A 24,515-nucleotide genomic window follows, 5' to 3' on the forward strand; every position below is an offset into this window, starting at 1 on the left:
GAAATAATGTGGCTCTTAACCTTCCTCCAATAGGCTACATTCCAGTCACACGGAAGTCTCTATACACATGAACACACCCCTCTCCATCCACAGAAGCAGGAGCCATTCAAGGACGTGCTCTAGCCAGGCAAAAGCATGTCAGGAGGGTGCAGAGCAGGACCAACGAGGGGTGTGGCCTGCAGAGAGTTCCGAGGGGCTGATAAGAGAGTTCTGGGGGCCTGAGATCACACATCTCTGCATTAACACATTCGAAACAGCCAGCAGAGATAAACAACAATTAAAAGTCATGGGGGGGGTGAGGTCTTCGTACCTAAAAAAATTAATCCCCCCATCAACCCTTTCTGCAGAAGAGAGTTCTGCAGGAAGGGCTCCCCACGGGGGACAAAGCAGCCTCTTCAGTCACCACCCACCTCACCTGGCAGGGGTGCTTAAAGAAGGAAGGCCTCTGGTGCTGTTTGTGGGGCCTAAAAGCAGGTGGGTGGGCAGGTGGATAGAAACTGAAGACACAAGCTGTGTAGGGAAGTGGCGGCTAACCCACGGCCTCCCCAAATGGTTTGTACCACCCCCTCACAAGACCCCCAACAATTTTGCAGTGGTGGTAGCAGATTTATTTGTTAACACATAAATGTACCAAACTGCTCTACAACCACTCAGTGTTTCCGGTGTGTTATGGATGGCTTTGTGCTAGCAACTGAGGCAGGATCAGCACTGTTGGTCACCTCCTGCTTCCGCATTCTAGAACGCTCAGCAGTTTTTCCCTGAGTGCAAAAATTAGAACAAATAACTTGCTATTTTGAAGGTTACTGTGGCCAATTAGACCCCAATTAATGTAAGTGGGGGAATGCAACACTGCCGGATAAGGTGTCAGTGAGGGGGGAAGAGAGGATCTAAATGTTTTCAAAGTAGTGAAACTCTCATCTAAACAAAACAGTTCCTTGAAGCAGCAGCTAAGGTTTACTTGAGGATTTAGCCCCCATGTATTGCTTTTTTCAATTCATATCTCCAGCAACCATACGAAGAAGGGGACAAATGAATCAGCAATGTATCAACATTGAAATTAACATTGACTTCCAAACCATGCATAACTTGCCAACTTTACTGTAAACAGCAAACCTTAATACCTTGTCACACAAACATGCCCCCCCCCCAAAAACCCCCAAATACTTTTCCTGGTTTTTGTTTTGCTTTTGAACAGGGGCCTATCTGATTCCAGCATAGTAGCATAAACATAAACAAACAAACAAAATCTCTAGAGGATTAAGCACTACCTTTGGTGATCCAGCATAGAAAGAAAGCAGCTAAAAATGTCAAGAAAGGAACATATCCTGCACGCCTCCATTCTCAACTGCACTGTGTGGTAGGTAAATAACACAGATGTAAAACATGAAGATGGGAGGGAAATCGCACTGCCTCCCTGCCCAGCTGGTTGCTTCCATGTCCAAATGCCCAGTTTGGATAATAAATTTCAGGTTGTTTTTTTTTAAAAAACAACACATTGACAGAGAAAGAGGCAAGTCCCAGGGTTCATGTAATTTTAAAGTCAGCTGTGAAAGGCGTCCACCCCAGTGACTTGCAGCTGGTGAGCTGTCACTTCTGGTATGAATTTGCCTTGGGAAAGGGACAGACAAGCGGCAATTATTCCTTACTGTGCGCCCCGGCTTGTGTGGGTGGGAGCAAAAGGCAGCTTGCTTTTTCCAAGTTCACCCCTGAGAAGGAAGAGCATGCAGCCTGGCTAGGCAAGAAGCTCATCTCCATTTAGGAAGGGTTTGGCTTCCTAGCACTAGTTTAATACCTGCAATGCTGAAAAACCCTACTGACAACAAGGCACCCCACGAACCGGCAAGTCAGGCTGGGTCGTTTTAATCACTTCCTATTTCAGAAAGCAGGAATGGACAGATCACTATGCCAATTGTCAATTTCTCATTGTTTAATCCTAATTTTGTCCTGCCCTGTTTCCACATTAATCTGCAATTTTCTAAAAAAACAGAAATCCACACACACAAAAATTAAATATGTATTTAGATAGGTATTGTGAAGAAGTATTTTATTTCAAGCTTTGAAAGGTATTTTATCCCAACACACACCTTTTTCAAATGCATTTTGGCATGTTTTTTTTGAGGAGAGAACCGGCTAGCAAACTCTAAAGGATCATTACAATCCGATCTGTGTATTAGATTTGGGAGGTGTGAATTAAGATATGCCAGCTTTAAAATTTGGAGCAAACTAAATTCTCTCCCAGCTTTAATGGAGAGAAGGTTATGTGCATATGTGTGTATTGTTGTTGTTTTTTAAAAAAGGTTTATTGCGGTAGGTCAGGGGTGTTCATTACAGATCTCAGATTAGCCTCAATGTTGCCAGGAAAAAGCTGGCGGCTCAAAGAGAACAACGCCAAATTGGAACTCTATGAACTCCTGCTGAAATTCGTGGGATTTTTCCACTGCAGTCAGAGACCCAACACTGAGTTGGAAAAGTCAGCCTTTCAGGAGGCTGTTTCTCTCCACGCAGGGGTAAACACCTCTGACCCACATTCTATCCCATAAAGATTTTGAGAGCTAATTTAATTCAGTCAAGCTTTCAGAAACAGAACATGCTCAAAAGTCAACGTGGCAACTGACAGTCAGAAGGGAAGGGCTTGCTTCTCAACTCAAAGGTAAATGTCACTGAGTCAAGAGGGGGAGCTCCTTCCCACACCCTACTAATGTTTTCATGTGTTTTCCTCAAAGAGTCTCAGCACTACCCACATGGTTTGCTGGGGCACACTGTGGATCAAAAGAAACAGCTGAGGGCTCCTGTGACCCAGCTGGATGTGCCCACAAGGGAGGCTGCCTGCTGCACCCCTGCATGGTTCAGTGATAGCATGCCACTGTCTGTAGCACCTAGTATTTAGGCAGAAGGAAAAAGCTATCATGCTCTCATCCTGCCTGCGGCTCACCGCTCTTAGGAACCAAAGCTGGACTGGATGGCTCTCTGCCTGATTCAGCAGAGAGATGGGGGGAAATATATACTGACTTCTAAGTTCTCTCTATACACATAACAGAGCATTCAGTATTGGTTCAGTATGGTGGGAAAGGCAGCCCTGCTTGGAAGGCCACTGACACTCCATGCCCTTGCTGGAAAACCGAGCATTTCTCCCTCCCTGCTAGGAGACATGGTGTGGCAGCTTTCAAAGATCCATGCTGGGATCACCTTCCTTTCATTGCAATGCAATGTACACTCTGTATTTTCAAATATATATTCCATATTATTTTAATTCTAGTGCAGATTAATTGTTGTTTCAATGATTATCTTTCATATGCTTTTAGCTTTTTGTACTATATCTAAATACACGTAAGCTGCCTTGCATCCTGGTCCGGGAGAAAGGCGGGATACAAATAAATATAATTCATAAAATAATAATAAAAATCATGTAGGATTCTGCAGAGCAGAATCTAGATCTCCCTTCTACCCAGTTTCCCTTTGTCTTTGCACGGCAAGCGTATTTGGGGAAAAAACCCAGCGGAAGAAGCAGTGCTCTGCCAGGGATGTTCTGAGCCGGGCACAGGCAAAAAGTGCAGGCTGGGCAGCAAGTCGTCAGGACCACAGAGAGCACCCTGTGGGCTGACAGCACCTTCAGGCCAGATGCAACTGGCTGACCAGCAGGGAGCTTGGAGTATGGCTTGCCTGGAGCCAACTCAAGGCTGATATGGGCTTTGCAGAGAAAGGGGTGTTTGAAGTCCTGCCCCCTAGGAGAAAGCATGCAGTCCCTCAGGCATGGGATGCCTCCTGAAGTCCCAAGCTGGTCACAGTGGTCTACAGGGATACAAGGGAATCGGGGGAGGTGAAACTGTTTTCTCAGGAGCAGGGGAGATCTCACTGCCTGCAAGGACTCTTCACTTGGGATGGATGAATTGTCCAAAGTAGAACATCAGCTTTGCATTCAAAAAACCCGGTATGCCATCCCCAGCACCTCATGATAGGGCTCCATGCCTAAACCCCTGAAGATACATTGCTGGTTAGTGCATACAACACTGAGCTGGATCCACCAGTGGTCCGACTCAGCATAAGGCACCTCCTTATGTTCCTCCTTCCATGCGGCGAACTCTAGCAGGGTAGCCAATTTGCTGTCTCCTACAGCAGTTCAGGCATCTGGTCCTCTCCTTCCTCAAGTCTTTGGACCCTCCCTCCGACTTGGGAGTAAGGCCAGTGTCTTGGGCCATGAAAGTGTAAATGCAACGGAAAAAATGAAATGCTTATGCCCACCCCCACCAATTTACCTTTTTTAATCTTTTCGTGGAAATTGATGGCATCCACGGATGCAGTGACTATGTTGGTCTTGCAATGGCGAGCAGCAACGATCCCAGCTACCTCATCCATCAGCTTCATAGTAACACCTGCAGGAAAGAGAATGGCCAGTTATTAACTGAGGCAGCCACAAGAGGAGGAAGCCTGCCCCATCTGACTGGGTTGCCCCAGCCACTCTGGGCAATAAGCTACCCAATTGCCCTCTTCCACCCTCAGCCACTGGGCTCCCCACATTCCTCCTCTGGCTCCTAAGTCTTGAGCAGAACCTGCTAAAAGTCTTTCAGATTTTTCCTCTTTAAGGACTGGAAAGCTGCTGTTTGGGAGCATGCAAAAATTACTCTGTCCTATTCTGGCCATTCTTTCACGTTGCAGAAAATAAACTTCTCTACGGAAGTGCAGAAACTGGCACAGCCCACAGAATTCAGCAGGTTGAGTGTCTCATTTTTTATGTTATTTTAAAACATGCATGTTTCTGAATCTTAAGGATGCAAAAAACAACAACCCCAAAACCACACCAGGCTCAGAAGCGTATGGCATGCCTCTGAAGCCAGAGTGGGGCTTCCTTCATATCTGGGCTTAAGAGGCATGGGCATGGATATTATTGCCTTAGTTTTCCTGATAATAATGCTAGCCCATCAGTTCCCTTAACATTCCGTTCACACTGCAGGTTACGGAACTCTGGCTATTTTACTGCTATACTGGCATGCTGTGCTACATTTTATTCATACCAGTGGACACAGGTGGCATAAAAACAAATGTCACTAATCTCTCCCTGCTTTCCACACAGGCATGTTTCTGTTCCCCCATGATCCCCACACCCATAAAAATAGCAGGAAGAGTTGTAAGCCAGTGTACTGCCCCAAATTTTGTCACTTTGCTCCCACAATTTTCCAGCTTAAGGGGGTTGCAAACAGATCTCTCCTGGAATCAAATAACATGGAAATGAGCGCTAAACATGCACTGGGTTCCATTAGTTTTCCAGAAGTGGCTTTTATACCATGTGAAGGCTCAAATACAATACATAAATCAACAGTTTGGGGGAAACCGGAGAAAAATGGAATCAACTGCTGTGTGGACGCAGCCCCGGTAGGGCTTCAAAAAGCAGAGGTTATGTCTTCCCAGCAGATTTGAATTCTTATCTTAGGAATTAGCTACACATGACTAGTTAACGTTTTCAGCACTCAGTAACACCACTGAGGAAACACCCCAACTTCCCTCCAGCAGCTGGATCTTTTCCCCAAAAAAAGTATTTGTGTGTTTGTTTAAAACAAAACAGGAAAAGCCACAGAACAAAGAACATAACAACGTTCCAGGAGTCATACCATGACATAAACATTGAAATATTCCATGATGATATGGCAGACTCAGCCCGGCAGGCCATTAGTTAGTGTTTTGTCAAAGAGCAGATCTTCCAAACTTTTATCTGTGAACCAGATGGGAGTATACAGATTGGTGCGTTTCACAGCAGATACTACAAATGTGAACCAAATTCTGGTGTATAAATCTTGTTTAATTAGGTCTTTGTGCAGACTTCTTTCATTTGTGAGCTTTTCTGCCAAGAAAGCTCTCCAGGCTCGGTCGAAAAAAGCAGACAGAGAGACAAGTTTGAGGCTTGTTTCCAGTTTTTAGCAATTTCCTGTCGAGGAGCAGCAGCCAGTGAGTGCTATCAAGCCTTTCTGTGCAAGCTTGTTATTTGCATTCTAGAAAGTGGATGAGAGCTAAGGACAGAGATCCACAGCTAGCTAGACTGTAAAGGAACACATTCTCTTAATATCAACTCTTAAGAGTTCCAAAATCCTGACTGACCAGAGAGGCCTTAGGGAGTAGGGCACAGCCAGAATCTAGAATACCCATCCTGAAGAGATCTGCCTCGCCCCTTCCTGGAGGGTCTTCCATGTAGGATGAAGACCTATTTTAAGGAAGGTCTTTGGTTGCTAGGGATCTTAGTGAACTCTGGAGTTTACCTGTGCTCTTTTTATTGCTTATTTGAAGTAATAATGTTTTAAGCATTTTGACTGTATTTTCAAATTCCTTTTTCTTTGTTGGGCCCAACAGCCATTTTTGGAACGGCAGGACACAAACATTTTAAATAAGTGCACAATACATACTGCAGCTTAACAAGGCCCTAAGATCTTCAGAGAAAATGTAGCTGATTTTGGAAGGACAATAACATGCACTGAAATTTTAAGGTCTGCGGGGAAACAGAATTCCTTTCCTCCAGACTCTCTTTTGGAACGGTCTCTGATCAAAAGGAAGCCTGCATTCTTCCTCCAGGCTTCAATTTCCACTTCCCCACAAGGTTTAAGGAACATAAAAGAAGAGGCCAAGCCATTCTTCTACAGGGAAAAAACAGGCAAAGCAATTTAAGGCAAAGCACAGCAAGTGTTACAGGCAAGTGGAGCATTCATCACAGCAGGTAAGAAAGGAGGGGAGAGGGAGGGGGAAAGAGGAAGGCCTGTGACTTATGCACGAGTCAACATCCATTCTGAGAAGACTTTTAAGCAGCATAGAGGCCTTTGGGAGGGGAGGATGTGAAGTAGTTTCTCTCACTCGTAGCTGAGTAAGATTGTCTTCCATGAAGACAAAGTAAAGCCTGTTCTCCAACTGGAGAGCTCGCAGGCCAGTGTTTCCCAGTTATCAGTGCTTATACTACATGCAGCACAAAATCAAAAATGTAACCACAACACAAAGTTCACAGCAGCACTGAAGATTTACAGGCCTTTAAAATTCCAGGTGTACCTATATTTGAAAGAGAGAGATTAAAAAAGAAGACTGCATGTTCTCTCGGTCCTGGAAGTATAATAAATTAGGTGACAGGCAAGACACTCTGGATAGTGCATTTTGAACAGAGGGATGCTCCAAGCATCCTGCTCTCTTTATCATTAGCTGGAAACAACAGAGGAAGAGACAACTACCGTATTTTTCCGTCAATAAGATGCCCCCATGTATAAGATGCCTCTATTTTGGGGGACTCCAATTTAAGAAAAAATCGTGTATTTTACTATCCGTGTATAAGACGCCCTCAAAATTTTGACATTTTTTTAAGGAAAAGAAACTAGTCTTATACATGGAAAAATACGGTATATCTGGGACTGCATCGAACCATGCTCCTGAGCACCTCCACAGGAGATGATGGCTGGGTAAACCAGCATGGGACAGTGCTAAAAGGGTCAGACTAGGACTGAGTGAGACAGGGCCACTAAAGCCTCATTTCTCCATCCCATTGCAGGCCCCAGACCCCCTGGGAGGTACAGGGAGCTGTAGACAGCAAAGCCCCCTTGTGCTGACAGAGTTTCGCTCTCACTGAGAGCCAATGGTTGCCGCAATGGTTAAATTTGTTGGACTAGGACCTGGGAGACCGGGGTTCAAAACCCCACTTGGCCATGAAGCTCACTGGGTGGCCTTGGGCCAGTCACTCTGCCTCTCTCTGCCTAACCTACCTCACAGGCTTGTTGTAAGGATAAAATGGGGGAAAGGAAGAACCATATGTGCTGTCTTGTGCTCACTGTAATCAATTAAAATAATCTCCTAATCCAATCTACTGCATTTGGTCTGACACTGGTTTTCTGAAAGACTGCCTGCATGCCACTACATTTGGTGCACGTGGGCAGACATCAGGCTTTTTAGAATGGGGCAAAAGAATCAGATTGACATGGGGAAATGGCTTGCAAGTCTCTCTCTCTCTCTCTCTCTCTCTCTCTCACACACACACACACACACACACACGGTGTTCTTCGCTGCCTAGCATTATGGCCTGTGAAATAAACAGCGTACAGGTTGGGAAGTCAGAGAGAGACGCAACACCATTTCTTTTACTACTTGCTTTCAGTGTATTCCATAGAGATGCAGCCGCCCCCACCCCACCCCCCGGCCTGAAGCAAGGCAGTGTGGCTCCAACTGACAGGGAAGCTAACAGTTACTAAAAATACCCTGGCAAGTGCACGCTCACTAGAACCGTGACTTCCTTCCTTGCACTGCTGTTAAAGCAACAGCAACAGGAGGAAGAGCATGTTGCCTTCCTAAAACAAGGATTGTCACTTCCCCCATCATGCTGCGTGCTTCCCTAGAAGGGGGGAAATGTGCAGTGCACTGATGTAGCAGCACGGAACAGAGGGACAAGTAATCCTATATGTTATGGGGGAATCATGCAAAATAGGGAAACCGTTTAAGTGGCATCTGTGTCTCTTGTTTAATGTGGGGATCTGTCCTAAGCACAGCTCATCGTTGTCAGGCCGGGTCTTGCGGACACCCCATGAAGCTGAACATTGGATGATTCGGGGAAGATAAAAGAAAGTCCTTCTTCAAATAGCGAAACTATGGAACTCACTGCCACATGGGCTACTAAGTCAGGATGGCTATGCTCTGCATCCATGGCTGGAGAGAATAATGCTTCTGAACACCAGTTTCTGGAAGCCAAAGGATGCTTGCTGGTTTCCTACAGGCATCTGGTTGGCCACTGCATGGGCCATGCTTATGTCTGTCTCAAAACACAGCCAGGGATAACATGAGAGCTTTAAAAATCGGAACTGTATTCTCAAACTCAAACCATGATCTTATCTTTGTACTCATGGCTGTGAAACTGTGCCAGCATTTAGCTATGTTTGGCGGGGGGGGGGGCGGAGGGGGCAGTATAGTGCCACTCTGTCTCTCTGTCTCTCTCTCCCCTTTCCATGTGACCTCAGAGAGGACGTCTGGAACCAGCATCACAGTGGTATGAATTGGATGTGGGCTAACAAACTGAGACTTAAACCAAGTAAGAAAAACGTTTGGTAGATCCCGATTTATAGGGACACAGATGGTCCTACAGGGTGAGAGTGCCCCCCCCCACCTAAGAGCAGCTTGCAGTTCTCCTGGAACCAAGCTCTGCTCTATGATACATCAGGTCAGTAGTTGTGGCATGACATGCTTTTGCAGAGATTCAACTTGTGCGGCAGCAATGCCCTTTCTTAGAAAAAGCAGGTCTTGACACTGTCACACTTGGATTGCATCAAAGCTACACCGTGTGAGGCTGCCTTTGGTAACGTCAGCAGGCACAAAATGGCCAATTCTGTCTGCAACAGGTAGGGTTGTCCCCTTTGGAACACCAACTTCAATGTTATCAGATCTCAGCTGGTTTCTGATCAGATTCCAAGCTTCCTGTTTTATTAATGTTTGGTATATTATAAGCTCATTTGCTTCACCATAATTTTGGAGTAGATTAACTTTTGTTCCATCTTCCTCCATTCTGCTGCTTTAGGCTTTTACCATTTAATATTTTTTTTTTATCGGACTAGCTTTGAGTTGGACACAAACCTGGTTGGCTTTAAAGGAGGATTAGACAAATTCATGGGTGTTGATGGCTATTGGTATTCAGAAGCATTGCTGGAGGAAGCAATGCTTCTGAATACCAATTGCTGTAAACTGCAGGAGAGGAGAGTTGGATTCCCAGAGGCATCTGGTTGGCCACTATGAGAACAGGATGCTGGACTAGATGGGTCACTGGCCTGATCTGGTGGGCTCTTCTTATGAGCTAGTATGGGGAGGGGGACTCCACATGGGACAGAGTTGATGAAATAAAATTTAAAAATAAGGCAAGGGGTGCATAGCAAGCTTTGACCTGCAATATGGATTGTACAGACCACACATTTTTCAGTTTCTCAAAAAGGTGTCTTAGGATTTTCCCTTCAACAATAGAGCAGAGATCTATTGCCTGTGGACACCAATGTACATCACATAAAACTGTTTCCATCTCACAGTCCCAAAACTGTCCAGAGACCTTCACCCATTTTATAAAGAAGTTAATTTAGCAGGATATGTTAAGGTTTTCCACCATGCCCTTCCTTTCTATCAGCATCCACATTTCACCAACATTTACAGCCACTTCATTCAAGCTGTCACCTAAAGAGAACAAGAATAATTACACAGACATTTCTCAGTAATTTTGTGTTTGGTGTCAGAAGAGGAGATTTGTCATTTCATAGATGGCAGCCAAATTACAGGGTATCTATTTGACAGGCAACTCACTCCAGGTTTGGGGGTGTTTTCTTTTTAAACACAAGATGCAAATGGGCATGGGCAGACATATAGGACAGTAGCCCTGAGTTTTTTTGTTTCTGCTTTGAAACAGAGAAGTAAATACCAACAGAGTAGGGAAGGTTGCAGCACACACAACAGCACACCAATATATCACAAATCAATTCTCTGCTAAAATGTACCTAGCAAGGAGGGGGATGGAAAACAACACATATTGCCCACCTTCCAAGTTAATTCAACTCTTGTTTCTCCATGCCAAAGAATACATAGCTATGGTGCCTGAAGCGGTACAAAAGTCCAAAAATTGGCAGGGAGTTACAGCTCAGTAGTAGAGAGCATGCACTGCCTGGATGGGACCACAGGATTTAGTCTGCAGCATCCCCAAGGGGTGCAACATGAGGTTAAACAGGTTAACCAACTGCTGCTTTCTTGGGACTGAGCTACTCTTCAGGAATAGGAAGCTGGCAAATACTGTGCCAGATCATTAGTTCACCTAGCCTAACATTGCCTATTCCAGGCAGCATTCACCAACCTGGTGCCCCCAGCAAGCCATTATGGGTGACAACTCCCACCAGCCCAAGCCAGCTCAGCTGTCGCTGCACAGCTGATGGAAGCGGTAGCCCCAAACATCTGGAGGGTATCAGGATGGTGAAGTCTGGTTCACTCTGATTGGTTCCCCAAAGTCTCCAGCTGGAACCAGCTCTGCTACCTCGCAACCTTTAAACTGAAGATGCTGCAAACTGAAGCCCATGATCCCATGAAGGACGACCAGAGAGAAGAGCCACTCCTTGACCCTTATTAGAACAGATATTTTGCCAACCCGAGAGTTGGGCCTGTGCTTGCAAGGAGAATGATTTGCTCCTGAGTCGCTTGGAAGGCGATGTCTCCAGAGCGCAGCTCTCCTCTTGCCTGCTTGCTGCCCTATTAGTGTTAGCCTACTGGAGACAGATGAAATCGCATTAACCCCGATTTGCAGAGGAGGCCTTGAAACAAAGCATCCATCTCCCCTGCCCTGCCGCTGCCCCCAACCAGGCGGTGATGGCCAATTAATCAAGCCACCCTGGGGACTGGCTGGCCCTGCATGCATCACGAGGGCAGCAAGGCCCTGGCTAGTAACAGCAGTCCCCCCTCCCCAACATGGGGAAAACAGTAAGATGAAGACTGCCAGGGCTATAGGGAAAACAATAAGATGAAGACTGCCAGGGCTAGCAGTTAAGCCATTACTCCCTGCTGGGGGAGAGCCTGTGGTGTACTGTGAGAGGCAAAAAAAAGTAGAGAAGCACATGCAGTGTGGATCAGTGCTGCAATGCACCCAGGGTGGCATGATGGGGGAGCAACCTGGAACAAGGGAAGCAGCTGTAATGAGCGCATTTTAGGCTGAGTTAAGTGTGGGGGAAGAGGAGCTGCGGAGGAACAGCAAAAGGGAGAGTGGAAAGCAGCACAAGCCTATCCACATCAAGAGGTCTAGTGCCTTGCGGCCACAAACAACAAGCAGTGATTCCAAAGTATGTGCAAAAAACCCCGCCTTCCAGGCCAGGGCCCATCCATCATACATGCCGCACCCCAGCCCAGAAGATTCAGGCCAGATAAAAGAAAGGTCTTCTTCATGCAGCACATAAAATAGGGAACTCCCTCCAACAGGAGGCAATGATGGCAACCAACTTGGTTGGCTTTAAAATATTAGACAAATCATGAATGTGTCCACGAGGCTATCGATAGCTACTAGCCATGATGCCTATGCTCAACCTCTACAGTCAGTTGCAGAAATGCTGACTACCAGTTGCTGGAAGCCACAAGAGAGAGTGCTCTTGTGCTCAGGTCCTACTTGCCAGTTCCTCATAATAGGCACCTGCTTGGTCACTGTGAGACGAAGATGATGGACTCGGTGGCCCACTGGCCTGATCCAGCAGGCTCTTCTTATGTTCTGACACTGTAGAAAAGATCTCCATGAATGTGCCTACCAACGGCTGTTAGCAATAAGGACCAGGCAGGAACTCCATATTCAGCTCAGTTGCTGGAGGGGCACACCTGCCATCCAAGTCTGCCTGTGGGCTTCCTGAAACCATCTGGCCAGCTACTGTGGGAGCCAGGGAGCTGGAGAGAGAGAGACACCTTGTTCTGAACCAGCTGGTTCTGAGAGAAGGCACTGGATCTATAAAATAAACTGGGTTCATTGGTGGTGGGTGTACATCCTTTCCCCAAAATTTTACTTCCTGTATTATATATCCACTTTACAAACCAGCTCTTAAAAGCTACAGATCCACAACCATTCAAACTAAGAACATGAGAAGAGCCCTGCTGGATCAGGCCAAAGGGGGCCCATCTAGTCCAGCATCCTGTTGTTCTCACAGTGGTCAACCACCTACCTGTGGGAAACCAGCAAGTAGAACTCAAGCAGAAGAGGACTCTCTCCTCCTGCAATTCCCAGCATTTGGTATTCAGAAGCATCACTTGGTCAGAATTTCCTAACCAGGCCTACTAGAGTCTTTTGTGGCTAAAAAGTCTCTATCTGTGTGTGTTTGTAAACAGGTGGAAAGGGTGGGGAGGACAGAGAGTCTTTTTCTAAAGTTTATTAGGTCACTGGAAGTCAATGCCTTGGGGAAGAGGGAAGGTGCTTTTTAGATGCTTGAATTCATATATGCTCAATACAAAAGACAACCCTGCATCATGATTGCTGGTTCTCTGTGTCAAATGTCTGCACAGCCTCTTTTTGGTTCCCAAGTACAAATGGGCAGTGAGGTCACCAGGGCTTAGCATCCATCAGCCATTCTATTCCTAAACCAGCTCGATGGGAGGTGTTACCAGGATTCTACTCTAAGTCACACATATACTTTTCTTTCTTTTTAGAGGCACGAGACAGGATTTTTAGCAAGTCAGTTCCGACTCCAGCACAATCCTCCCATCAAAAGGCTTCCACTTAATTTGTGAGACTTGATTTTAAAGTTGAGAGCCCCCTCCTTCTCCAAAGTGTATGTTTTAATTACACAGGTCTAGATTACCAAGGAGAGTCTTCATAATGAAGAGTTTCTATAGCAACCACTTCTCTTCTCTGGCACTACTAGAAGCACCACCTCATCTGCATTCAAGCAGGAGATTTAAATTTTGATTAAAAGAAAACTCCGAACAAATGGCATTACCATCACATCTATCTAGGTTACGCTGCTTCAGCCTTTTGCCAGCCTGGTGCCCTCCGGATGTTGTTGGGCTGCGGCTCCCATCAGCCCCAGCCAGAATGGCAAATAGTCAGGAATGATGGGAGATGTAGTCCAGCACCACCTGTAGGCAGCACTTTGGCTAGCCCTCCTCTAACATGCAGGATCTTGGGCAGCTGGAACACCCCAAGCCAGACACAGCTCAGCCTATCACAGCCTCTTCCTACCTGCACTGCAGCCTCTGAATAACAGAGCACAGTCCGTGTGTTGCTTCTGCAGCCCATGGCAGCACCTGCCCATTTCATCATCTTCTGCGGCTTTAATTGTCAGAACATATGAAGAGCCCCATAGCTGGATCCAAGCAAAGACACCCTCTAGTCCTCCATCCTGGTTTCTACAATGAAATGCCTCTGTGGAACTCACTTGCAGCACTCAAGCAAAACAGCCCTCTGATCATAGAGGCTTTATTCAGAGAGCATTCATTGGCAAGCTGCTTTTCCACAAGGCTGTGTCCAAAGTGGCTCACAATCTGTCAAACCATTAACTGATGTCAAACATCTTCTTCCACAAATTTAACCCTCCCCCACCCAAAAAAGCCAGTGAGAACCACCACAACTGGTGGGGGGGGGGGACTCAAAAAGAATAAATAAATAAATAAAAACCCACCATGTGTTGTGTGGAGAAGTGCTTTCTTCGGCCAGACCTGAATCTACCCCCAATCTTCCTCATTGGATCACCACACAAATGCCAGGATTATAAAACACACTTGTTCCTCATCATGCGTAATTCTACAACCATATATCATATTATCTCCCCATGTTGCCCCCCAGTCATCTCTCCCCCCCCCCCAAACTAAGAAGTCAAAAAGACTTTTGTCTGATCTTGTGAGGCTCACTTTGGCTGCCTGTGTCTGTACCATCTGCAGATCTACAATATATATTTTTTCAGATGAGGAGACTGGACCTGCACACATAACTGATCCTGCCCTACTGACTTATTTCTATACAGCCCCCTGGGCGGCTGGAGCTGATGGGTGCAGCAGCAGTCCAAAAACATTTGGAGGTCACCAAGGTTGTTGAAGGCAGCTTGACTGAAACCATTCTGATCAGCAGAGGAATCTCAGACACAGCTCTTCTGTGACACAGGCTGAGGCCTTTCCTCGTGCTGAGGATTGATCCTGGTGCTTTATTATGAACACCAAGCCCACCCTAACAGCGACAGCCCCCTCGGTTGCTTGTGAGAATCTATTAAGAGTCAACAGTGGATTTTAAGGCAAGGTTCTCACCTTGGGGCCTTGGTGGGATCTTTCCTAGATCTCATGACTTCCATTGCCTTTTAAAAATAGAACACCAAGGTAGGGCTGCGCTCTGTGCTACGTCTGTTGCCTTCTGCCAGTCAGGCCCTCCTGGCTGCCAATTATGCTGCGATTTCTGCTGATACTCAAAGTTTCATCTTGCACATCTAAAGCTGCTACACTGAAATGACAGGCACTGCAAACAGCACCCCAAACACCAAGCAGTGAGCTTGACAAAGCTCCCATTATTACTTTCTTCCCAGCTGCTCCATCTGGATGTCTGGGAAAGCCACAAGTCACACAATGGCCACCTGGAAGCCAAGGAACTTTGCAGCGTGAAGCCTGCAATCCTATACCCACTTGAACTCAATAGGATTTAGTCCTGAGCAGATATGCAGAGGAGTGGACTGCGAGCCAGACTGCACCCCAGTGAGAACCACTACTGAAGCCTCAGTTTCAGAGAAGCTGATGGCCGGGGGGCGGGGGGGGGGATGATCTTTTTATCCAGTGCCTGAAACCTGCATTATATTCTCATCTGCCCTCTAAAGTGCTGCAAATCTGGATTATTAGATCTATCTGATAGCTCACAGACCAGCATGGTTGCATTTTTATTTTTATTTTGTCCCAGCCCTGCTAACAGAACAGCATGCAGGCCCGGGGAGGGGGGGGAGGGACAGCTCCACAATATTTCACCCTTCTATTCCCCAAACTCTTCCTAGCCTTGAGCAATCCCATGTTTTTCACAGAAAATGGCACAAGGCAGTTTTGAATTTTTTAAAGGAGAAAGTTCCAACTAGGCCTAATTTGGCCAAAAACCAACCTTACCATAATATGATTAAAACTGTTCCTGCAAATCACCCGCACACATCTGCCAACATTTTATTCAAGAGAAAATCAATTTTGCTAAACAGTCAAGTTGCAGGTGCAGTATTTTAGGAAAGAGGCAGCTGTTGCGAAGCAACAAAAATACCAGCAGTTATGGTTTTACAATCTCTATTAAGAGCAAACCATTTTGCCATCCACCCCTCCATTGATCTCTTTGGAGGTAAAGGAGAAAAAGGCACCATTCCATTCTCTTTGAGCTGCTCTGTCTTTTCCTCCTTTCTACACACACAGACACAGACTGCTGATGGGAACTGTAGTTCAAAACATCTGGAGGACGCCAGGTTGGGGGAGATTGGTTGAGGATTTTTCAGCACACGTAGAATAAACTGCGCAGGGCTAATGTAGTCGCCAGCAAGAGGCTGAGCTGCAGCTAGAAAAGAGACTCTGTGCCAACTGAGGCTTTTTGCATAAACCGACAGATGTTGCATTTTGCTGGGAAATTTGGAGCAATTCAGTCTCTCAACACATTTCCTAGAATGGTTGGGGGTTTTTTTGTTTTGTTTTTGGCTGAACGGTCGGCTTAATGTAATGGATCCATCCAGTCAATGCAACTGGAAGGCGGCCAAAAACCGATGCCACTAGAACTCTACATCGAGATACAACAAACACGACATACAATGTTATTAAAGAGATCTTCCTTTGGCTCCTTGGGACTGGACAGCAACCTGAATCCAGCCCGGGGGGGTGGGGGCAGTGGCAGAGCTTCATGCTCTGGCACCGGGGGGCGGAGAGCAGGCAGGGCGGGGTTGGCATGAGTCCTGGGGCGTGGCACGTGTCCTGGGGGCGTGGTGCGCCACCTGCGGGGGTGTGGCACCCAGCGAAGGCGGAAGGGCAGCCGCGATGGCATCCCACCCGGATCGTGCTGCCGGGGGTGGTGCGCTTCCCCCGCACTCCTCTTCCTCCGCCAGTGGGGGGGGGGACCCTCTCCCATTCAAGATCCCTGAAGTCAGTTGCATGAGCTCGTAACTGAAAAAGGTGATACCCGAAGCACAGCAAGCAAGACATACCATTCCGTCCGCTCATCCAGAGGTTTTGTAACACAGACTGCCAATTGCAGGCACCAATGTTTACACAACCTGAGATTGTGTGTCTAGGCGCCTGAATTCGTATGGTTCTAGCCAGCTTACCAGAGAAGACCCTAGCCCTAAATCCTGAGGTTCCTGATTCAAGCCTCCCAAGCCCCTGATTAGTTCCAAAACAGGTGTAGGAGACCTCTGTGGCACTCATGCATTACAAACATACAACTCCTGCCCAGTAAGCCTCCAATGCAAGACTAACAGAACAAAGGGGTGTGTGGAAAAGTAGGCAGAACTTGACAGATAGGCCTGGGTGCAGTTAAGGGAAAGGTTACATGACAGCTGATGCCAAGGAACTGCTTAGAGATTTCTGCTGAAACAGGAAGCAGTAGATAAGTTAATGAATGAAACCAGCATCAACAGGCACCTCCTCAAAGGGTTCACCCAGGACTTTCTAGCAAATGATGGGATGTCTGGCAGAGCCACGGTGCGGCACCAAAAGAGCACATCAAAGCCATGATGGACACAGACTGGGAACTTACCTCCGTGCACAAATCCATGCATGGTGCAGTCAGATGGTCCCACCAGGTGGATCAAGCTGGACTGGCTGTAGCCAACAGTATATGGCTCTGTAAGGGGAGGGAAGAGCACAGACCATGAGAAGACCAAATTAATTCAGCCCCACAGAAAGGATGTTTTAGAGTTCACAGAAGTGTAAGGACAGAGGAAGAGATCTGCTGGATCAGACTAAGGGTGCATTCAGACTTGAAGAATGTTGTGTTAGCAGTTTTTGCAACTGTGTCAGGATCCTCAGTAAGAATAATAATGGCAGGAGAGCTTCCCTGAAAAACAGCTTGCGCCTCTTCCCCTGCAATTCAGTTCCAAGGAAATGCTGGGAAAACAGGTTGTAGCGTGATGCCCTGTGTACACCACATATCAATGGAAGACGCCTTGAAGCGGCAATGTTTGATCCCTGCCTTAAAGGGGTCAAAACAGACTATGAAAACCCACCTGAAAAGGCAGCAGTTTTGAAATCTGTGTATTTACCAACATGGCTGACATGTGAAATCAAATGTATAACCACTATTTGCGACCAGTGAAACCTTATGTATTTTGAAAAATCATCTACTCGTGGCTATATAGCTTTTAAACAAAGGAACAAGCATTTCTCATCCAGAATGTTTAGCACCATTGCCCCTCCCCAACTAGCAGGGGAAAGGGACTCCCTTCAGCTGAGCTCTGGCTGTTAGATCCTCTCCCCTCTTGCAGCAACCACCTAAGGGGAAAAAAATCTGATCCACCTTAGCTAGCACAGTACCTGCCCAGTCCTCCAGCGCTAAAAAAATTAAGAAACCAAGCAAACCTTAACTTTTAAAATTATATGCCTCCTCTAAACCAAATCCATTCAAGCCAACTTGCCTCAGAGAGGTCTGTATGGCAAGAAGATTTATATATATATATATATATATATATATATATATATATAAATTTTTATATAATTCTATATAATTTGCTTTAAGCAATTGTAATGAACTTTAAAACAATAAGGGGATCTGCCCCCATAGTGCCAAGCTGAGAGTTATTTCCTTTGACAAATCTTACAGCAAAGAATAAGAGAGCCAACACTTGGAAGCTTCCCTATCTTAACGGTGTTAATTAGTCTGAACAATCTTACCTTTTCTTTGTCTATCTGTGAGCAAGGAGAGCAAGAGAGACAGAAAGGTAAGCTGTGAGCATTCACTGCAGGATTACAAGGCGCAATGGGATATGAAGGTCATGTAGCCTCACCCCCAACCTTCAGGCAATACAGTATCTCACACCTATCAACCATGCCAAGACTTTCACTCTCCCAAAGATTAACCTGATCACCCAGATTAAGTAGCATGCCAGGAGCTGAAGGGAAGAGCAAACACAGCAACCCTCATCCAACCACAAGACAGACTTCAGAGAAGGACCTGCTCAGTAAAACACAACCCAAGAGCTGAGAAAACAATCTAACATTAAGTGTTTGAACCTAAAGGGAATCTGGGTTACATTTTCAGAAAGGGAGTATGGATTTCATATGGGAATTAAAAAGTCACATTGACTTCACTCTGTTTTGGACATCGTGTAGCCAATGGCATTTGAATACAAAATGCTTGATGAGTGAATCACTGCATATGGGGGTATGTTGCTGCTTGCTAGCCCTTCCTTGCCCACCAGGCAAATAAACTGAGAGAAAGAGGCAGCGTCTGTGGCAGCAGTTCACCAGAAGGTTACTGTCGATAAGACTTCAGATACTGCCTTGCATGGAGTCTCTTCCAGGAGGGTGGGATTCCGACACCACTGAAAATGATCCCAGAGTGCCCACAAACACACGCACACACATACACAAAATAGCACATGGGAGTTTTAATCCATTATTTATTCATTTATTGATTGAATTGGTGAGTTGCTTTTTCTTGCCCAAGGCAACTCAAAGAGACTTACAAACAAACAAAACCCCACACGAACACATTAAAACCAATTTTTTAAATTCATTTAAAAAATCCCACCGACTCTAAAAGGCCTCAGATAGCTACAGGCCAAAGGCCAAATATAGAGGAAGGTTTTTGCCTGGCGTGTAAAGATATATAATGATGACACCAGGCAAGTCTCCTCAGAAACAGCATGCCACAAATGGGGAGCCACCACTGAAAAGGCCTGCTCTCATGTTGCCACCCTCTGAACCTCCCATGGAGGGGGGGACACATGAAGAAAGGCCTTGGGTGACAATCGCATGGGCCTGGTTGGTTCCTATGGCAGAGGCAGTCCTTGAGGTACTGGAATATGGAGCTGCATAAGGCTTTATAAGACAATACCAGCACTCTGAATTATTACACAGACACAGCAATAATCACTTCAAGCCCCTGCCATTCCACACCTCTCTTGTACCAGCTCTGCACAATTTCCATGTGCTCAACACCCTCTAACCATTTAGGTTCTATCAATGTCCAGCCATCCTCAAAGCTACCTTCTATTAAAGTCTGTTCAGCCCTTGCACACAAGTGCATCAGCCACCAGACCTGAAGATACAAACAGGAGCATCATAATACGGTGCCTCCAATACCCATTGCTCTGAGCTGGTCCAGGTGGATTTCACAGTCAAGGGCAGCAAAAGCCCCTGAGAGATTGAGCAGAAGTAACACAGCTGCATTCCCCGTCCCTCTCACAATAAATCAGGGTGATCAAGGGTGATTCAGTTACAAAGCCTGGTCTAAAGTGGATCTGGGATTGGGGAGCTGCCTGAACCCTTAAATCCAAGTTCTGAGATCATCTGCAGGAGTATCATTGGTCATTCCCCGAGTTGGTGAGGCTCACTCAATAACAAGAAATACAGTCTTAGTGTCATCGGCACAGTATTGTGGAATGCTCTGCCAATAGAGATTCAGCAGGTACCTTCTGTTTAAACTTGAATGAGTTTTAGGTTTTTCTCTGTCTTGTTTTGTGCTGGTTTTAATGCATATGTTACTTATTTATTGTTCAGCCACTTTGAGTTACTGTTGTTGTGTTTTTTTTTTAAAAAGTGACTAATAAGTTTAATGAATAACAACAACCCGGGAACTCTGTCATCCATGGATGGAGGCAGGACTTGAGCTGGACCCTAAAGTGCAGCAGGCTGAAAGCCTTGCTCTGCGGATCAGGCCAAGTTCCTGGTGTTTATAGCCAGAGGTGCCAGTGCGCCACCCAGCTGCAGGGGCAGAACCTGCATTCCTCTCTGCTGTGTCCACATGAGGCTCTCTCCTAGCACAAGTCCTTAGATACTTCACTTGGCAGGGAGTTCCCAACACACCTTTAGTCTGGAGCACATCAAGCTTTAAACGTCCTTAACACAGACAACGACCTTTAAGTAGAACATACAGTCTATTCACTGTGGAAACAGACAGCTGTGCCCCATCCTAAAGCTTCCAAACAAAGGAAGCCCGCTGCCATTCTGTAGAAATTTTCGTCTTAAAAGCCTCCTGGACATGACAAAAGAGATCCGAGCTCTCTCTCTCTCCCCCCCCCCCCAGCCCTTTGTGATGGGTTGCTAGGCAACTGCAGCACAAATCCCCTGTGCTCTTCCTGCTCTAAAAGACACCTAAAATTAAGCTAGTGGGGAAGGGGGGGCTCTGTTCACAGAGACAAAAATAGACCTGCAGGTCACCTCTTCGGAGCTCCTACCTCTGCAAGTTCACTCGATCACATGCTCTGGCAGCAGCCTCAGCTTTAGAGAAGGCATGACTGCTGCCGCTCACGGCTCTGAGAAGAAATCCACTGAGCAGTCTCCTCGAGTCGATGGGGAGAGGGGGAATGACACGTTCCTGGGCTGCATGCACACCGCTGTATGGTCATCTATAAATATCCAAGTGCAGACAGTCTGAGCACTAAAATAGATGGCTTTGAACCCAACTGTTTTTGTGGTGGAAGGAAGACGAAAGCATCCCTGGAGGACTGCTCTTGCTCCAGGCACATTGCGCAGGTTGGGGCTCTTCACTCCCCAAAAGGCAGGCTTTGGGCTTTCATTGGAGCAGGAGGAAGGAAGAAAGTCTGTCTTTATGCATAGAAGTGGGGTAGGTAAAGAGGAGCATGTGCCTCTGGGGAAAGTCCCAAGGCATGGCATGGAAGTTCTAGACCTCCAACCTGGAATTCTCAGCCTGGATCCCTGTGAGCTTCTGTGAGCCAAACTGAGAGACTGAGCCTGTTCAAGACATCAGGAGGAGATGCCAGTCCCCATCCAGGTTCACACACAAGCTGGCACCGTCATCAGACAGGCTCTGCAGCAGGAAATGCAAAATGGATCCAGCTTTTATGGTGACTAGCTAAGAAGTTCTGGCAAACAGAAGGGGAAGAAATGGAGGCAGTGAGAGATTTTACTTTCTTGGGCTCCATGATCACTGCAGATGGTGACAGCAGTCACGAAATTAAAAGACGCCTGCTCCTTGGGAGAAAGGCGATGGCAAACCTAGACAGCATCTTAAAAAGCAGAGACATCACCTTGCCAACAAAGGTCCGTATAAGTTAAAGCCATGGTTTTCCCAGTAGTGATGTATGGAAGTGAGAGCTGGACCATAAAGAAGGCTGATCACCGAAGAATTGATGCTTTTGAATTATGGTGCTGGAGGAGACTCTTGAGAGTCCCATGGACTGCAAGAAGATCAAACACATCCATTCTTAAGGAAATTAGCCCTGAGTGCTCACTGGAAGGACAGATCGTGAAGCTGAGGCTCCAATACTTTGGCCACCTCATGAGAAGAGAAGACTCCCTGGAAAAGACCCTGATGTTGGGAAAGATTGAGGGCACAAGGAGAAGGGGACGGCAGAGGACGAGATGGTTGGACAGTGTTCTCGAAGCTACAAACATGAGTCTGACCAAACTGCGGGAGGCAGTGGAAGACAGAAGTGCCTGGCGTGCTCTGGTCCATGGGGTCACGAAGAGTCGGACACGACTAAACGACTAAACAACAACAACAGTTAAGAAGTTGTCAAATCACAGTCAACTGACTCTCAGGAAGCACCCACTGAACTACAATCCCAGATATCCCACCTCTGTAGCAAAGATGCCACCATATTACAGGTGTGGGCAGGGTCAAAGGAAGGCTAACCAGCACCTGGTGTGGGGTGTCGGGGGGGGGGCAAACCGCCCCGCAGCCCATGTGCGGCGCCATGTACTGTGCATGTGTGACACTGTACGTACAGTACACACACATGCGGCGTACGTAGCAGCACTGCGCATGCGCCACAGGGCAGTTTGCCGACAGAGCTGCTCGACGACGGCGGGATCCTCTGCTCGTGGCTGCAGCGGAGGGATCTGTAGGAGCTGCTCAAGCGCCGTACAGACGCCAATGGGATCCCTCCTCCACCACTGCAACCGCAAAAGGAAGATCCTCCGCGCGCGGCTGCGGTGACGTGATGGCAGCAACTCGTGCCCAGGGGCGAGCCCCCCGTGGAGTGCCTTCTTGTCACCCCCTTAGAGATAACACCCGGGCGGATTGCCCCCTGCCCCCCTTCCTCCGCCACTGGGTGTGGGCAACCTTCAGGCTGAACCTAGGAGCCAGCCAGAGGGATATGGGGGAGAAAAGGCCTAAAATGTTCCTGTTTGAAGGAAGGACCAGGGAGCAGGTGTGACATGTAGTTGATAAGGATACGTCAATTAATGGTGCATCCTGGGCATGATTCATGGGAAGGTATAACATTTTAGAAATCAGTAGTTTGGGGAGGGGTTGCAGTTGTTCACTCACAAAAATACCTGCCTCAAAGTTAGTACTTCTGGCTTTGGCAGCAAGCTAATCAACAGTTCCATGTAAAGATGCAATGCTTCTGCTAAGCCTCACCATGTCCTTTGGAGCAGGCGTTAACTCAGATTGCCCGTCTTACCTGGATTAATCACTGGCATGATGACATCCCCGTTCCTCTCCTTCGTTTCCAAACGTTCCAGCTTCTGCTCTTCGTAGCGCCTTCTCCCTTCCTCCTCCTGCGCCTTCTCTGCAAACTGATAAGAAACAGAAGGGCCACCTGGTCATCCCACGTCAGAGGGGAAGGGACAAGGACTGCTGCCCGACTGGCCACACCACCACCATTGCTTCATGTTGCTATGAAGTGCCACTGGAGGCAAGGAAATGTCCTCTTGGGCCACCAATGGAGAAAGGAAGTTGCCAGAGTGTTTTTCTATACAGCTGCTTAAGAGGACACACACTGCCCCTTTGAAGGCATGGCAAGAGAGGACTTCCCTCTAAGGTAATGGAGTGAACAGGAGCAACGTGGACCAAGTGTTAAATCTGATATGTCACAATATGTTGGAGCAAAGGAGGGAGTTTGAAAAAGTTTGTTCAAAGGAAGTCTGGGGGGAGAAGAGGACATCTTTCTAGGAGAATCTCAGCTACAGTGTGAATCAAGACAACAAAACCAGATTATACAACACAATACAGTACATGATTAAGCAAGTGGATGTAAACATGGAAATGAGCATTGCTTATTTTGTTTGCAGAATCTGGACTAACGCCTGACTCATATAGAGCTCCACCATCACCCTTGGAACATCCCCTTACCTGAATAGGAGGGACTTCCAATACTTTGTTCACGTTGTTAAGAGAGAGGGGCACGTACCACAGAGTTGCCTTGTTGGTCACCCGCTTGGCACCTTTTAAAAGAGGGAAAAATATCTGTAAATGAACAGACCACGGAAAACTGCAAAATATGGAATAATAACTGAGTCATCAAAGCATCTGGCCTGAAGAAATGAGAAAGCAAAACAAAGCAAGTGATATCAGCTAGTGTAACTACTGGCAAGGGGACCTTTTCTGCCATGGCGCTCAAACTCTGTCAATATCTTTGTCTGATCGGTGCCATTGTTAATTAACTTGCAATGCGAGTATGATTGCATTGCATCAGCTATTGCTGTTGTGAGTTATCACTGTACATATCTGACGTACGTTCATAATTGAGTTCTCCCAACAATTATTTTCTGCATTTCAGTGTTATTTGACAGCACTACCTACATTCCCAACCCCATGCCCCACTTATGTCATAACACATATGTTAGCTTCTATGGTGCTACACCTATAAGGCTCTTTGCAATTGGTGCACTGGTTCAGGCGGAGGCAGGGATGGCCACCAGGGATGGGTGGTTTTAGAAGCGTATTGGTCAAAATAATGGAGGAGGAGGAGGCCACTAGCCATTATGGCTATGCTCTGCCTCCACTAACAGAGGCAGTCCTTCTTCCAGAATTCCAGTTACTGAAAACTGCAGGAGGGAGAGTGCTGTTGTGCTCAGGTCCTGCTTGAGGGTTTCTGGTTGGGGCATCTGGTTGGCCACTGTGAGAAGAGGATGCTGGGCCAGTTGGGCCACTGGCCTAATCCAGCAGGGTAGTCTTATCT

General features: G+C 46.8%; 1 protein-coding gene across 3 annotated transcripts in view; it reads right to left on the minus strand.

Annotated features, from left to right (window-relative positions):
* ACOT7 (acyl-CoA thioesterase 7) overlaps positions 1-24,515 on the minus strand; it is a 64,215-nt gene that overhangs the window by 18,188 nt on the left and 21,512 nt on the right. For 2 of the 3 annotated variants that reach the window (XM_081017203.1, XM_081017205.1), the window contains exons 4-8: positions 23,687-23,778; positions 23,016-23,130; positions 18,316-18,330; positions 17,183-17,269; positions 4,254-4,370 (exon numbers count right to left, since the gene is read on the minus strand). In XM_081017203.1, coding sequence (XP_080873329.1) covers positions 4,254-4,370; positions 17,183-17,269; positions 18,316-18,330; positions 23,016-23,130; positions 23,687-23,778 — 426 coding nt within the window. The remainder of the gene's footprint in view (positions 1-4,253; positions 4,371-17,182; positions 17,270-18,315; positions 18,331-23,015; positions 23,131-23,686; positions 23,779-24,515) is intronic. The other variant, XM_081017204.1, reaches the window with a different exon arrangement.

This window comes from Podarcis pityusensis (assembly GCF_964106645.2).
Source record: "Podarcis pityusensis genome assembly, chromosome: 8".
Classification (NCBI taxonomy): domain Eukaryota; kingdom Metazoa; phylum Chordata; class Lepidosauria; order Squamata; family Lacertidae; genus Podarcis; species Podarcis pityusensis.